We start from the raw sequence: 12,755 nt of genomic DNA on the forward strand, positions 1-12,755 counted from the left end.
GGCCTAGCCCAGAACTCGAGCTCAGTAAATGCCAAGACACTAAATCCACACGTGATACAGTGTCATGTGATAGGAGGTATGATATAAGCAATTCTGCCACGTGATCGTCCGCTACCGCGTCGCTTTTCCCGGAAGACGCGCTTTTCGGGGTGAAGAGGTTCGCAGTTGAAGTGACGGCCTCGAGATCCGCACGTCGCACGTTGCTGCTGCGCCGGAATCAACATCGATCTGGGGGCTGCCTTCATCCTTCAATGCGCCAGTGCTTTCCCTAGTCTAGCCATCTCGATATTTCTCCCCGCATAGGCGGCATTAGCAGGATGGGGAAGTTAATTCGCCTAGAGCTTTTCAGTAAGCTTGCCTCCACCTCGTGAAAGATGCAGACACTGATCCGATCTCGATACAGATTTCAAGTCCTACAAGGGCCACCATACCCTTCTTTTCGGCGATGCTTATTTTACTTCCATCATTGGGCCGAATGGCTCCGGAAAATCAAATTCGTTGGTTGCGCTACCTGCCCGATCGTCGATATGTTGCTGATATTTTAAAACAGAATGGATGCTATCTCCTTTGTCCTGGGAATCAAATCGTCGCATCTCCGTTCGACTCACCTTCGTGACCTCGTTTACCGCGGACGCGTTTTGCGCCACTCGAAAATAAACGACGATGGCTCGGCATCAAAGGACGCGGAAGAACCCGAAGTAGACGGGACGCAACATGACGGTGTGGCCGACGAACCGGCCGAAAGGAGCGATCCCAAGACCGCCTGGGTCATGGCTGTCTACGAAGATGACGCCGGCGAAGAACAACACTGGAAACGCTCCATCACGAGCCAAGGCGTGAGCGAATATCGTATCAACAGCCGTGTTGTGACAGCACAGCAGTACAATGAAGCCCTGGAAGCCGAAAACATCCTTATCAGAGCCCGCAACTTCCTCGTCTTTCAGGGTGACGTTGAATCCATCGCGTCCCAGTCTCCAAGGGACTTGACTCGATTAATAGAGCAGATCTCAGGCAGTCTTGAATACAAAGCCGAATATGAGAGGTTGAAACAAGAACAGGAGGAAGCTTCGGAAAACCTGAATTACCAGTTGAACCGACGTAGAGGGATTAACTCTGAAATTAAGCAGTACCAGGAACAGAAGAGAGAAGCCGATAATTATGCCAGAAAAGCCGAAGAGCGCGATGAGGCTATTGTAACGCACATCTTGTGGAAACTTTTTCATTTCCAGCGTCTAATCCAGGAGTCAAGCGTCGAAATACAAAAGCATCAAGATGAATTGAAGGACTTCAGACGCGGCGTGGAAAAGTACGAGCGGAAATTGGAAGACGCCAAAAAGAACCATGCTCAAGTTGGGAGAGACGTATCCAAAGTCGAGAAGTCTATCAAACTGAAAGAGAGAGAAATTGAGGATACCGCGAACTCCCTGGTCCCTGTCGACGAAAAGATCGAGATTACCACGAAAAAAATTGCGAGATACACCTCTAGGATTGCGGAAATCGCCAAAGAATCCGAATCTCAGTCGGCAACCGTAAAGCAGCTTGAAAAGGACCTCAAGATTGTAGAAAAGGCTCAGTCTCAGTGGGAGAGAGAGTTACAGCAGGCTGCAAGCATCAAGGGAGTGAAATTGAGTGATGCTGACCTTCAGGAGTACAATAAGCTCAAGGAAGAAGTTAGCAAACGCTCATCTGCGACACAGATCAAGCTCGACAACATGAAACGCCAGAAAAAGACCGATTCCGAGACTGTTAACAGCTTAAAAAGCAACTTTGAGAGTTCTGAGTGGCAAGCCAAGAACCTTCAATCCGATATAAACAATATTCTGGAGCGGAAAAGTAGCATACTTGAGACCATCGAGCTTACCAGCAAGGATATCGATCAGAAAAAGAAGGAGCTGAACAACCTCACCTCAGAGCGTCTGAGAGCGGCACAGATGCGAACAGAACTCGAAGAAAAGCTTCAAGTTGCTCTCAAGAAGTTATTGGAAGCCGACAATGGCCGTCAACAAAGTGAAAAGGAATTACGTACCAAGGAAATGATCTCAACTTTGAAACGTATCTTTCCTGGCGTCAAAGGCCGCATCAGCGAGCTATGTCAGCCCAAGCAGAAGAAGTATGCGGAGGCAGTGAGCACCGTGTTGGGCCGCCATTTTGATGCTATTGTTGTCGACAATGAGAAGACTGCAAAAGAATGTATTCAGCACCTTCGTGACCAGAGGGCTGGGCAGGCAACTTTCATTCCACTGGAGACCATCCAGGTCAAGGCGCTTAATTCAAACCTTAAAGGGCTACATCGGGGAATGCGCCCCGCGATTGAGACCGTTGATTACGACAACTCTGTCTCTAGAGCAATAATCTACGCCTGCGGAAATGCTATTGTATGTGATGATTTGGACACTGCAAAGTATCTGTGCTATGAACGGGGTATAGAGGCAAAAGCCGTGACGCTAGATGGTACAGTGATTCACAAGGGTGGTCTCATGACAGGTGGTCGCGGTCCATCGCAGAAGCATTTTAAGCGCTGGGAAGATACTGAAGTTTCAAACCTGCACAAGCTAAAGGACAAACTCATGAGCGACCTGAGCAATCTTCCAAAATCACACCGCAAAGGAGCCGAGGAAGAGACTCTCCAAGGCCAGCTTGCCGGCTTAGAGCAACGCCTTGCGTACGCGCGTGATGAACTACAAGCCCTTGAGAGGAATTTACAAAGCAAGTCAAGCGAGCTGGACCACGCCAAACGTCAAGTAAAGAGCGTCCAGCCTAGATATCGGGAGAAATTGAATTCGCTCGAGGAGCTCGACAGATCTATCGAGGAACTTCAAGAGTCTGTTAGTGCTGTCGAAGATGAGATTTATCGGAAGTTCTGTAGCCGTTTGAGATATAAAAATATCCGTGAATACGAGCTGCAGCAAGGCGCTCTTCAACAAGAAGCCGCGCAAAAGAAGCTCGAGTTCGCAACTCAACGGAGCAAGATTGAGAACCAGCTGAGCTTTGAAAAGCAGCGACTTCAGGCAACTGAAGACCGGATAAAGGGCCTTCAATCGCAAGAAAGCCGTGATCAGGATATGATCGAAGAGCTTCAGGGCGAGAGAGAAACAATTCAAAATCGTCGTGATGAGCTAGAGGCAGAACTAGATCTTCTCAAAGAAAAATATGAAGAGCAGAAAGCTCTCTTTGCCCAATCAGCGGAGCACCTGAATGAGCAGAGACGTGAAGCTACAAAGAGAAGCAAGAACGTCGAAGGTACTCTTAAGGCCATCAGCGCTTTGGAGAGCGATATGCAGCGACACTCATCGGATAGATACGCACTACTTCGACGATGCAAATTGGAGGATGTTGACATTCCCTTGGAAAAGGATTCCGCCAAGTTGGACCAGCTTCCTATCGATGATCTTGTTCAGACGGACCGCGATGCAATGGAGGTTGACGAAGATATTACAACAGGCACTACGCGACCTCCAGCTGTGCAGGACTACGGTATAGAGGTAGATTTTAGCAGCCTTGGAGATACATTAAAGGAAGTAAGTAGCGTCTGCTTTGTTGTGGTTGCGACATTGTCTAACTCAAATAGCAATCTGATGATAAACTCGAAGACGAACTGCAAGACCGAGTTCGGACCCTCAATAGCGAACTAGACAAAATGGCGCCAAACATGCGTGCCATGGAGCGCCTCGAAGGCACAGAAAACAAACTTCGCAGCATTGAGAAAGACTTTGACGAGGCCCGTAAACGAGCTCGTCGAGCCAGAGATGACTTTGAAGACGTAATGCAGAAGCGTTCAGAGCTTTTCAATAAGGCATTTTCGCACATCTCTGAACAGATCGAGCCTATTTACCGCGACCTGACCAAGACTGAAAGTTATCCCATGGGAGGTAAAGCGTAAGGAACCCATCCATCGATTCCACTGTTCATTCATTCTTCCCCCTCTGGATCCATTGTCCGCTATTCTGACCTTCGCACTCAGATACCTTGACATCGAAGACTCCGAGGAGCCCTACCTCGATGGCATCAAATACCATGCCATGCCCCCGCTCAAGCGCTTTCGAGATATGGAGCATCTTTCCGGCGGAGAGAAAACCATGGCGGCGCTCGCCCTTTTATTCGCCATCCATTCTTACCAGCCCTCGCCCTTCTTCGTTCTTGACGAAGTCGATGCTGCTCTAGACAATACCAACGTGGCCCGCATCGCGAATTATATTCGCGACCATGCAGCTCCGGGCATGCAGTTTATCGTTATCAGTTTGAAGACGGGTTTGTTCCAGAATAGCGAGGCATTGGTGGGCATTTACAGGGATCAGGGTGCGAATAGTAGTAAGACGCTGACTTTAGACGTAAGTGGCCAATCAGGTTTTGCTTTTATGTCTTGTAGAGCGATTGGTGCTAACGTGTGCTCTGCCCTTGTAGCTTCGAAAATATCGCTGAATGTGAATCGACTCTATGTTTGTTTCATGTTTTACCCTGTTATGCTTTGATTTAATATATACCTGCTCTGTGCCTCTACGTGTACTTTAGGGGATCGAGATGACGTCGACCATGGATATGAATTTATTCGTCGTGTTTCCAGTATTATCAATGATTTCTTACCGTTGAGCTTCTCCCTCAACGTTTCGCGACAAAGCGGTTAGAGGATTCTCGTAATGATGCCATGGCTAGCCGAGAAAAAGATCGTGGGCATTAATTCCATGCAATGAGTTCCACAACTAGACGCCTTCAATATTCAGGACACGACCAGATTGTATATAATTCCCACGTCTTTGTCAACTAATCCCCATCTCTCGCGCAGCGGGAGCCTGTAACCCCCCCAAAGATACGAAACCATGACCACTATCAAGCCGTCCACGGAGCGAGTGTTGCTCCCGCCAGCACTTACAGCCTTGTGCTTTATTAACCATGTATAAATGTACTACACTATACTATACTTAATTAAAAAAAAAAAAAAAATAAAAATAAAAAATAAGAGAGAAAAGAGAAAAGAAGAGAAAAAGAAAAAAAAATTCACCGAAAGGGCGAATGACACCGGATATAAAACCATACACTCAAATCCGCGAAGTCAGGGAGAAAAAAAAACACCCATCATCACAACCAATACACCCCATTCTCATCTCGAATCTGCACCGGCCCGGGTCGCATCATGACGATCCTCTCTTGGACCTGGTCTGGCGCAAATAGCGGGTCTTTCTCTTTGACCTTGGATTTTCTTTTAGCCCGTTCAGGCCCTGCAGATCCTAACTTCTCTTGCGATGTATTGTTGAAGCTTGTTCGCCAGCTGCTTCCGCTGATAGGAGCCTTGAGCGGACGCCATTCCTCCGGTGTAGGTTTGGAGCTCCGGATCGAGCGGGATCTATGGCTTCGTGGGCGATATTGGGATATATAAGGGCGCGTGGACGGGGGAGTCCAGGGTGTCGTGAATGGGTTGTAACTGGCGGGAGACTGGGGGCGTACCTGTGGTCGTGCTATAGATGGCGGAAGAGGCGGTGGAGGAGGACGTGGCGGTTGTTGTTGTTGTCTTTGTTGTTGTGGCTGTCTTAGCGGCTGTCTCCGTTGCGCCTGTGATGGAGGATCGGCGACAGGCTCAGAAGAGAACGCCTTGGGGAGGAATCTTCGGATGAAACGTGGTAGATTACTGATACGTCGCCTTTGGCCGACTCTATCTTGGTTTTTGTCTTCATCCCTATCCTTATTTTTGTGATTGTCATTGTCTCTAAGCTTAGGTTTGGGCCTAGCCGCAGCCTTGGATTTGGGTTTGTCTCTCAACCAGGCTTCCGGCCCGAATTTTTGATAGTCGGTTGGTGGGATGGCAAGTTGCTTTTTTTGAGCCGGGTGCCGGGGGTGCAAAGATGGTGACGGAAGTGAGGAAGACCGGGAGAGCTGCGAGGACTGGAACGGCCCTCTACTACGCTCCATATCCGATGTACCAGAACTCCCTGCTTCTTCCCTCTCAACGACGGGTCCGCAACTGGTGCTGGAGGAGAAGGAGTAAAGTCTAGTGAGGGTTTGACTCGCAGATCGAACTGACCTCCTATCGTCGTCTTCAGCCTTGTTTCGCTTGACCCCTTCTTCCTTTTCATCTTCAGGGCTTGTAGGGGCCGTTGCGTCTTGCACATCTTCATCTTCGGTTGGGAAGACAATGTCCACTGATTCTTCAGATTCCGACAGCTTCTCCTCTGCCAACCTGACTTTCGCAACGCGAGATATCGACACCACTCTATTGTGCCGCGGGTGAGGCGAATGGCAAAGACAAATGTCATGATCAGGATTGGCGATTGTCACGACGGATGACTGCCCCTTGAGCTTTGTCCCAGTCTCCTCCAGGGCTGTTTCGATCCCGAGAGGCCGGGGAATAAGCGAAGGGTCGATTGAATCGATCGTTTTTGGCGACGGCGGAGGGACGATTGTCGGGACTTCAGGGACGCTGACATTCGCGTGCTGGAAAATTACCCCCTCTCCGTGCTCGGGGACTTCGGGCATCCAGAACCATTCTGTCGCCGCGTAGGAGTTCGGGTCCGCCCATAGAGGTTCATGGGAGAGCACTGGAGACGAAGTTTGACGAATTATCCACCGTCCCCGGTGGCCGATCGATGCTTGTTGGGATTGCTCTCTGCGATTTGATCCAGGTGTGCGGTGGCGCGCACGGCTTTCTTGATGATACAGACCTCGATAGTATCGCCTGGACGCATCACGACTCCGCAACGAGGGTGCGTTCCGGAGATAGGTGTTTGGAGTGTGTTCAAGATTTTTTTCGGATCGGCTGTATTCGCTTGACGACCGGCGTGGCAGCTCGGGCAAAGGCTTATATTTCCAGGAGTCACTCTGGTCCACCGGCCACGGCTGCGACGGATGCACAAATTTCTCCAGGCCCTCGAGCGATGCAGAAGGGAGTAGATGCGGTCGTTGTTTGCGCCCGTTCCCGAAAGCTGGATGCATGGCAGAAGAGAGTCCACTTCCCGGCTATATAGTCCTCTTATCCTGCAAATGTGTGGCGCTCAAGGAACTAAACAATCATAGCTTTATGGCCGATCAAGCAGCCCGGCTGCTGGGACAGGGTGAAAAAGTTGTTTATCGTTCTTTAACTAGAAAGTTAGTACCAGGCACACACACTCCTTTACATCAGTCCGGCTGGGACGATCGAGAGCTCTAGATGAAGGTTTTGCTCCGTATGGCGTTTTCGGTAACAAAGAATCAGCGGCATTTTTATTTTTGCTTTTGGCTCACCTCCGAAGCATGAGACGCACGTTAGGAGGAACGGGGTAAAATCGCCGGACGCAGACTGCGATACATCCGCAGGTGGACAGTTTCATGGAGCTGAAACAGCCTTGAGGGACAAAAAAAAAGGATATCAGAAATATCAGAAAGAGCATTCCAAGGATATATAAATATATAACAATGGGAAGCACCATAAAAGACTTCTATGTACGGAGTACTCTGTATGCAACAATAATTAGAAGTTAGCTCGAGCGCATCGTCGCCATCAACATCCGAGTCGCGTGGGACAAAGAAAAAAAAAAGGAAAAAAAAACAGCCACCGGCCCCAAGATGGCTGAATGAAAACACTCAAATGCCGAGCTAAACAGCCAATAAACACCAGAGAAGTCATCGTTAGCCAACATCTTCTACACGTAATGTACGGAGTACAGAGTAGATCATAATTCTAATATCTGCAGTCGGGATGAAAATGAAGGGTCGAAGAGGAGAAAACGCGGGTGGGAAAAAGGGGGGAGGGGAAGGGAAGGGAAGAAAGAGAGTGGACAACCAGGCTAGGAGAGCTTAGAAGCCTTTTCGAAGACCTCTTGCGTTAGGGGGTCATCGGGGTTTTTAACGCTGCTGAATCTACCAAGGCGTTTCAGTCGTCCGATCATGTCTTCGTCACCGAAATGGCTGTTATGCTCGAATTCGGGATCTTCGCCGTAGGCCACCCTGGCTGCGTCGACCAGGATCCGGGCCGTCATGCCAAAGACTCGGTATCGCTCAAGACCCATGGAGATCTCGTCTTCTTCTAGTTGGGCAATGGCGGCATCTTGCTCTTGACTCTTCCGTCGGGGCTTCGTGACGGTCTGATTTGTTATTGGGACGAAGAAATGGTGCACTGCAGAGGCCAAAAAAAGAAGAGGAAAGACTGCGAGTTAGCCACCGCAAAATACGCTTCAGGGCGGGGGGAGGGCCAGGACATACTCCTCCACCATGTTGTATTCCAATTCGTCCAGCTCCCTTCGTACCAGTCTTCTGGAGAACCGGGTAGCTGCTCACCCTCCTCCCCCCGCGGCTCGTCGTGCATCTTTAAAAAGTTATGGAACGGCGCCGTGAATACGGCCGCCACTTCTTTCGCGTCTAGCTGGGGCATGAACGCCTCTTCAGGATCTGCATCTTCACCCGTAACTTCGTCGTAGGAGTGTAGCAGCGCGACACATGGTCGGACGACGAGCTCTGTTCTGGCGAGGTTTGCGGGTAGCTCGCAGAGATGCTCGACGCGGAAGGGAGGCGGGAAGCTCTGGTCGATGTTCGGCAGGCCAATCTCTTCATGGGCTTCTCGTCTTGCGGTTTCGAAGGGCGTTTCCGAGGTGGAATCGGCTTTGCCGCCCGGGAGTGCGGCCTGGCCGGGATCTGGTTGTTGCAGGGACGTTAGCAGCGGCCTTTTTTTTTTTTTTTTTAACTCCCCAGCTCTCCTGTCTTTGTTGACGCTCGCAAACCAAAAATAAATAAATAAATAAAAAAATAAATATAAAAAAATAAAAAAAAACCTACACGACTTGAGGGTGTTGGCTCGGATGGTCAGGATCACCCGGAGATCTCCTCGCTTGTCTGCGAACAACAGAAGCAGCACCGACGCCTGCCTCGTCAGTGGAACGGAGTAGTAGTTCGTCGGCGGCGGGACATATTCTCGTAGACGCTCAATCGCTTTCTGTTAAAATTCCCTCCCGCACGGGGTGGCGTCAGCAATGCTCGGTCAAAGATTGTTCCCCTGCGCAGGGAGAGAGTTTCATAACTAACCTGCGACGCAGACGACAGAGGCGCCATGGTTCTCAGCAACCTTATAGATCGCTGCGTGTTCGTTGCCAGGAGGAAGTTTGGGCAAACCAAGGACAGAATAATTTTATTATTTGCTCTCGCGCAGCCGTAGGAGACAGGGATGCATCCGAACAGCTGTCGATGCATGCCTGACTTAACTGGCGCGCAGGCCCATTCTTAAAACAAAGCCCGACGGTCGATCGATTGGGGGGGGAACTTTTTGGTGTTTCTGGCCTGGTCAAACCCGTCAGGATGGCGGATTCTGGGGCGGATTCTTACCGAGGTTAAGCCGCCGCCGCCGCCGCTGCTGCTGCTGGGGGCGAGCAGGGATGATGATGATGATGATGATGATGATGATGATGATGGTGATGATGATGGTATCCATTAGGTTTTCATGTCCACTGTCTCTCCAGCTGTCGTCGCTTCGCCTGTTCACATCCAGGTGAGACTGGCCAGCAAATTCACGCCCTGGACGCAAGGTTCCAACCGGGGCAAATATCCCAGCTGAAAAAGGCAGACAATATCTAAAAATGGAAAATCAATTTTAACTGTATAAATTCATTCATGTTGTGATGAGGTATCACGCCTATCTAGAGAGGTATCTACAGGGCGGAAAGGCCCAGCGTCTAAAAGGCAAATAAACCCAATGCATAGTCCAACTTCCACACCGCCGTCTATGAGCCAGCCACGACCAGATCAAAAAAGCAATGCCTTCGATACCCAGTACCCGCCCCAAGGAGACAGAAGGAGACAAAAGAAGAAGAGGCGAAATAGACGAGAAACGCGAACCCCTTTCCCGGCAAAAAGAGAGGGATGGAGAGAGGAAAACTAGCAGTGGCGTATGAGTGTACAGCAGGAGTAAAACCGAGGTCAATCGCGAGACGATGGTCGCCATATAAAAATAACTAATACAAACCGTATGCAAGCAGCAAGGGTAAATAAATCATTAAAATCAAATTTAAAAAAAAAAAAAAAGAAAAAGAAAAAAAAAGGAGAGCGAGAGAGAGAGAGGCCATTTCAAAACCCCGTCTGCCAGGCTCGGAATGTCAAAGGGCTTATTCCGCCTTGCGCTCCTTTTGTTGCTTGGACAGGTCCGCCTCCGCTTCAGAGGCTTCTGATGCCTGGGGTTGCTGGCTTGCACCATCGGCAGAGTCACTACTGGCGGCAACTCTATCCTCTTTCTCGTCGATATCTTGGTTATCGTTGGGGGCGGGCATTCCCTGCTCTTCGATTTCGGTATTCTGCTCATTCTCCTCCTCGATCAACTCTTCCTGTTCCTTGATGACCTCGAGACGCTGCTTGTTTGTGGCCGCTCCCTCGGCATTGTGAACCTCGAGTTCGATCTCGTGGAACAGTTCTTCGGGGATGCTCGACAACACTGCCTTGAGAGCATCAATCTGTGACGAAATTTCGTAGTCCTGGGACTGTTGGGTGTACATGTAGGCGTTGCTCAAGACGAGCAGCGTTGACGGAACGCCCTGCTTAAGACGAAGATCCAACCACATTCCGAGATCCTCCCTTAGGCGGGCGGGAGAAACGCCGTGAGTTCTCAAACCACGGGATGCACAGGCGGTCTGGAGTTCAGGCACCAAGAGGGAGTCAACGCCTTCGAAGGATATGGCCTTGTCGTCACGTTTGATTTGCCTCATCCGGTGGCGAATATTGTATCTCAACATTGCATCGGTGCCGAATGTGTTTAGGTTCATGTATTTGCACATTCCAACGAGCTGCGGTCGCGAAAGGTTGTCGAGGGTGACGTCGTCTTTGAAGATTTTGCATACTTTGATGACATCCTCTGCGCTTGGATCCTCACCGGTGGCTCGCACCTTTCTGAAGAACTCCGCAAATTCCTCTTTCTTTGCATTTGTTGGGCTGACAGGAAGACCAGTCTCTTTCAAGGTGTCGCGAAGGAATGAAGATACCTCCTTTCGGGTGTCTCTCAGGCTTGCCGCCTTTGCATCTTTGGATTTCTGGCCTTCGTACGTGCTTGGGAGAAAGTTCGGGAAAAATTTAATGACGACGGGGATGAGCAGCTCCGCGAATGGGATGATCACGAACACCGAGAACGGCACAAGACGGCCCAGGTCCTTGACCGTACGTTGGAGCTATGTAATGGAATAAGCAGACGATCATTTAAACTAAAGACCGATTCAAAAAGAAAGTAAAATAAATAAAATAAAAAAAATGTTCACTTTTTTGGGAGGGGAGGGGGCAATTTTGGCAAAACGAACCTGCCTATTTTCTCTGCGGGTGAGCTCATACCCAGCAGCCATCTTGACAGCTAATCTGGTACTGATCTTGACTTCGGTGGCCAGCAACTTGGTGCCATCCCAATAATGCTGGATCTCCTTCTTGATCTTCTGGCCGAGCGTAAGCTTCTTGGTCTCCTTTGGCTCTTCAACGGCCTGTTTTGCGGCCGCTTCCGCGTCAAGGTTCGTCTCCTTGGGCTTAGAGATCACTTTGGAGGGCTCGGAGGGATTGGCATTTTCGGTTTGTGTTGCAGCTTGTGAGGCCTCGGCATCCGGTGCTTTCGTGCTCGAAGCAGGTTTTGGGGAGGCTTCTTCTTTCGGGAGAGGACGCTTAGCCTGTTCGGCGTTGAAACCCGGAGGCGGGAAGTTGGGAGGAACTCCCGGACCGTGGGTTGTAGATTGCTCCGTGGCATACCATCGCTGCTGTGGGATCAAGATCGCCAGCGCGGGGAGGCGGGAGGGCAGACGTCCGCCGCCGGTTAGTCTGGCGTTCAGGGCGGAGTGGGATAGACGGCTGGCGGCAAGTCGGGAAAGGGCTAAAAAAAGAAAAAAAAAGGACAGGTCAGCTGGCGATTTCTGCAAAAAGTTCGCAGGAAAGAGTGCCATACGACGCAGGGTGGCTCTTTGCGTTGGCACCGCATTGCGGGCAACGGCGGTCAAACTCATACTTGAAATGAGCTAAGGGGAGAAGAGTTGCCTGGGCAGGGTTTGGTGTGGGCTGACAGATTTCGGCTGCCGAGAAGAGAACGACCGCAAGAACTGCCACAAAAAAGATAAGCTTAAATAGTAGCCAAGATCTGGAAGGGAGATAGAAAAGAGCAGCAGCACAAGCCGGGGAACAGGATATCAGCGATGCAACTGACGGCCAGCAGCAGCAGCAAAAAGTTCGAGTTGCGAAAGACAAAACGACTCGAAAGCCAGCGAGTTTGAGTTTCGCGGCGGATCAACGTTTCTCCATCGCCACTTTGTGAGGAAATAAATTTTGATTTGATCATTTGCCTTTTTCTTCTTTTTTTCTGGAATTTTACACTTTCCGGCGTGAAACTTTTTCCAGGGACGGAGATTAATTCAGGAGGAATTGCCAGCGAGTGCTGCGACCAGGGAGCTTGCCTGTGCGTGCCAAACAGAAAAGGCTATCATAGATTCATAGTTGGGCATGGAGTAAACTAATAGCTAGCTAGTTGGTTAGCCACTCTAGTCGAAGGGCACGACGCCGTCCAGGGATCGTGACAAGTTCATCCAGCAGAAACCGGGCACGATTTGTGGGGGGTCCACAATAAATAGACTCTTAAAAGTTCTTCTCTGATTTGCACAGGCGGGGAACCGAGTGCATCCCGGTACGAAGAGCTATCCAAGGTTCACACCGGGCAGCGTACGCGAAACTGGCAAAGGCCCGCACGTCTCGAGCACCATATTCTGGAGCGAGTTACCAACGTTTTACGCACAAGCTGTGCTCAAAGGCTCTTCTTGTCTGGTTTGTCCCGCTAGTTAAACCCCCTGCCAATC

The 12,755-nt window shown here is 50.1% G+C and overlaps 4 protein-coding genes across 4 annotated transcripts; 1 reads left to right on the forward strand and 3 right to left on the reverse strand.

Annotated features, from left to right (window-relative positions):
- Positions 1–170: 170 nt before the first annotated feature.
- Positions 171–4,419, forward strand: CIMG_07602 (cohesin complex subunit; the record flags this gene model as incomplete). Its single annotated transcript, XM_001240438.2, has 6 exons — positions 171–348; positions 404–497; positions 551–3,518; positions 3,569–3,876; positions 3,962–4,328; positions 4,402–4,419. The coding sequence occupies exons 1-6, from the start codon at positions 318–320 to the stop codon at positions 4,417–4,419; spliced, it is 3,786 nt and encodes a 1,261-aa protein (XP_001240439.2). The 5' UTR covers positions 171–317.
- Positions 4,420–5,073: 654 nt separating this feature from the next.
- CIMG_07601 (uncharacterized protein) lies at positions 5,074–6,921 on the reverse strand (the record flags this gene model as incomplete). Its single annotated transcript, XM_001240437.2, has 1 exon — positions 5,074–6,921. The coding sequence occupies one exon, from the start codon at positions 6,919–6,921 to the stop codon at positions 5,074–5,076; it is 1,848 nt and encodes a 615-aa protein (XP_001240438.2).
- Positions 6,922–7,751: 830 nt separating this feature from the next.
- Positions 7,752–9,147, reverse strand: CIMG_07600 (NUDIX domain-containing protein; the record flags this gene model as incomplete). The annotated part of the gene is made up of 4 exons (XM_001240436.2): positions 7,752–8,080; positions 8,167–8,595; positions 8,737–8,893; positions 8,983–9,147. 4 exons carry the CDS (start codon positions 9,145–9,147, stop codon positions 7,752–7,754), a joined length of 1,080 nt encoding a protein of 359 aa, XP_001240437.2.
- Positions 9,148–9,542: 395 nt separating this feature from the next.
- Positions 9,543–11,915, reverse strand: CIMG_07599 (MRS7 family protein; the record flags this gene model as incomplete). The annotated part of the gene is made up of 3 exons (XM_001240435.2): positions 9,543–11,105; positions 11,232–11,785; positions 11,858–11,915. 3 exons carry the CDS (start codon positions 11,913–11,915, stop codon positions 10,056–10,058), a joined length of 1,662 nt encoding a protein of 553 aa, XP_001240436.1. The 3' UTR covers positions 9,543–10,055.
- Between the last annotated feature and the right edge of the window lie 840 nt (positions 11,916–12,755).

The sequence above is a fragment of the Coccidioides immitis genome, assembly GCF_000149335.2.
Source record: "Coccidioides immitis RS genomic scaffold supercont3.3, whole genome shotgun sequence".
In the NCBI taxonomy this organism is placed as follows: Eukaryota; Fungi; Ascomycota; class Eurotiomycetes; order Onygenales; family Onygenaceae; genus Coccidioides; species Coccidioides immitis.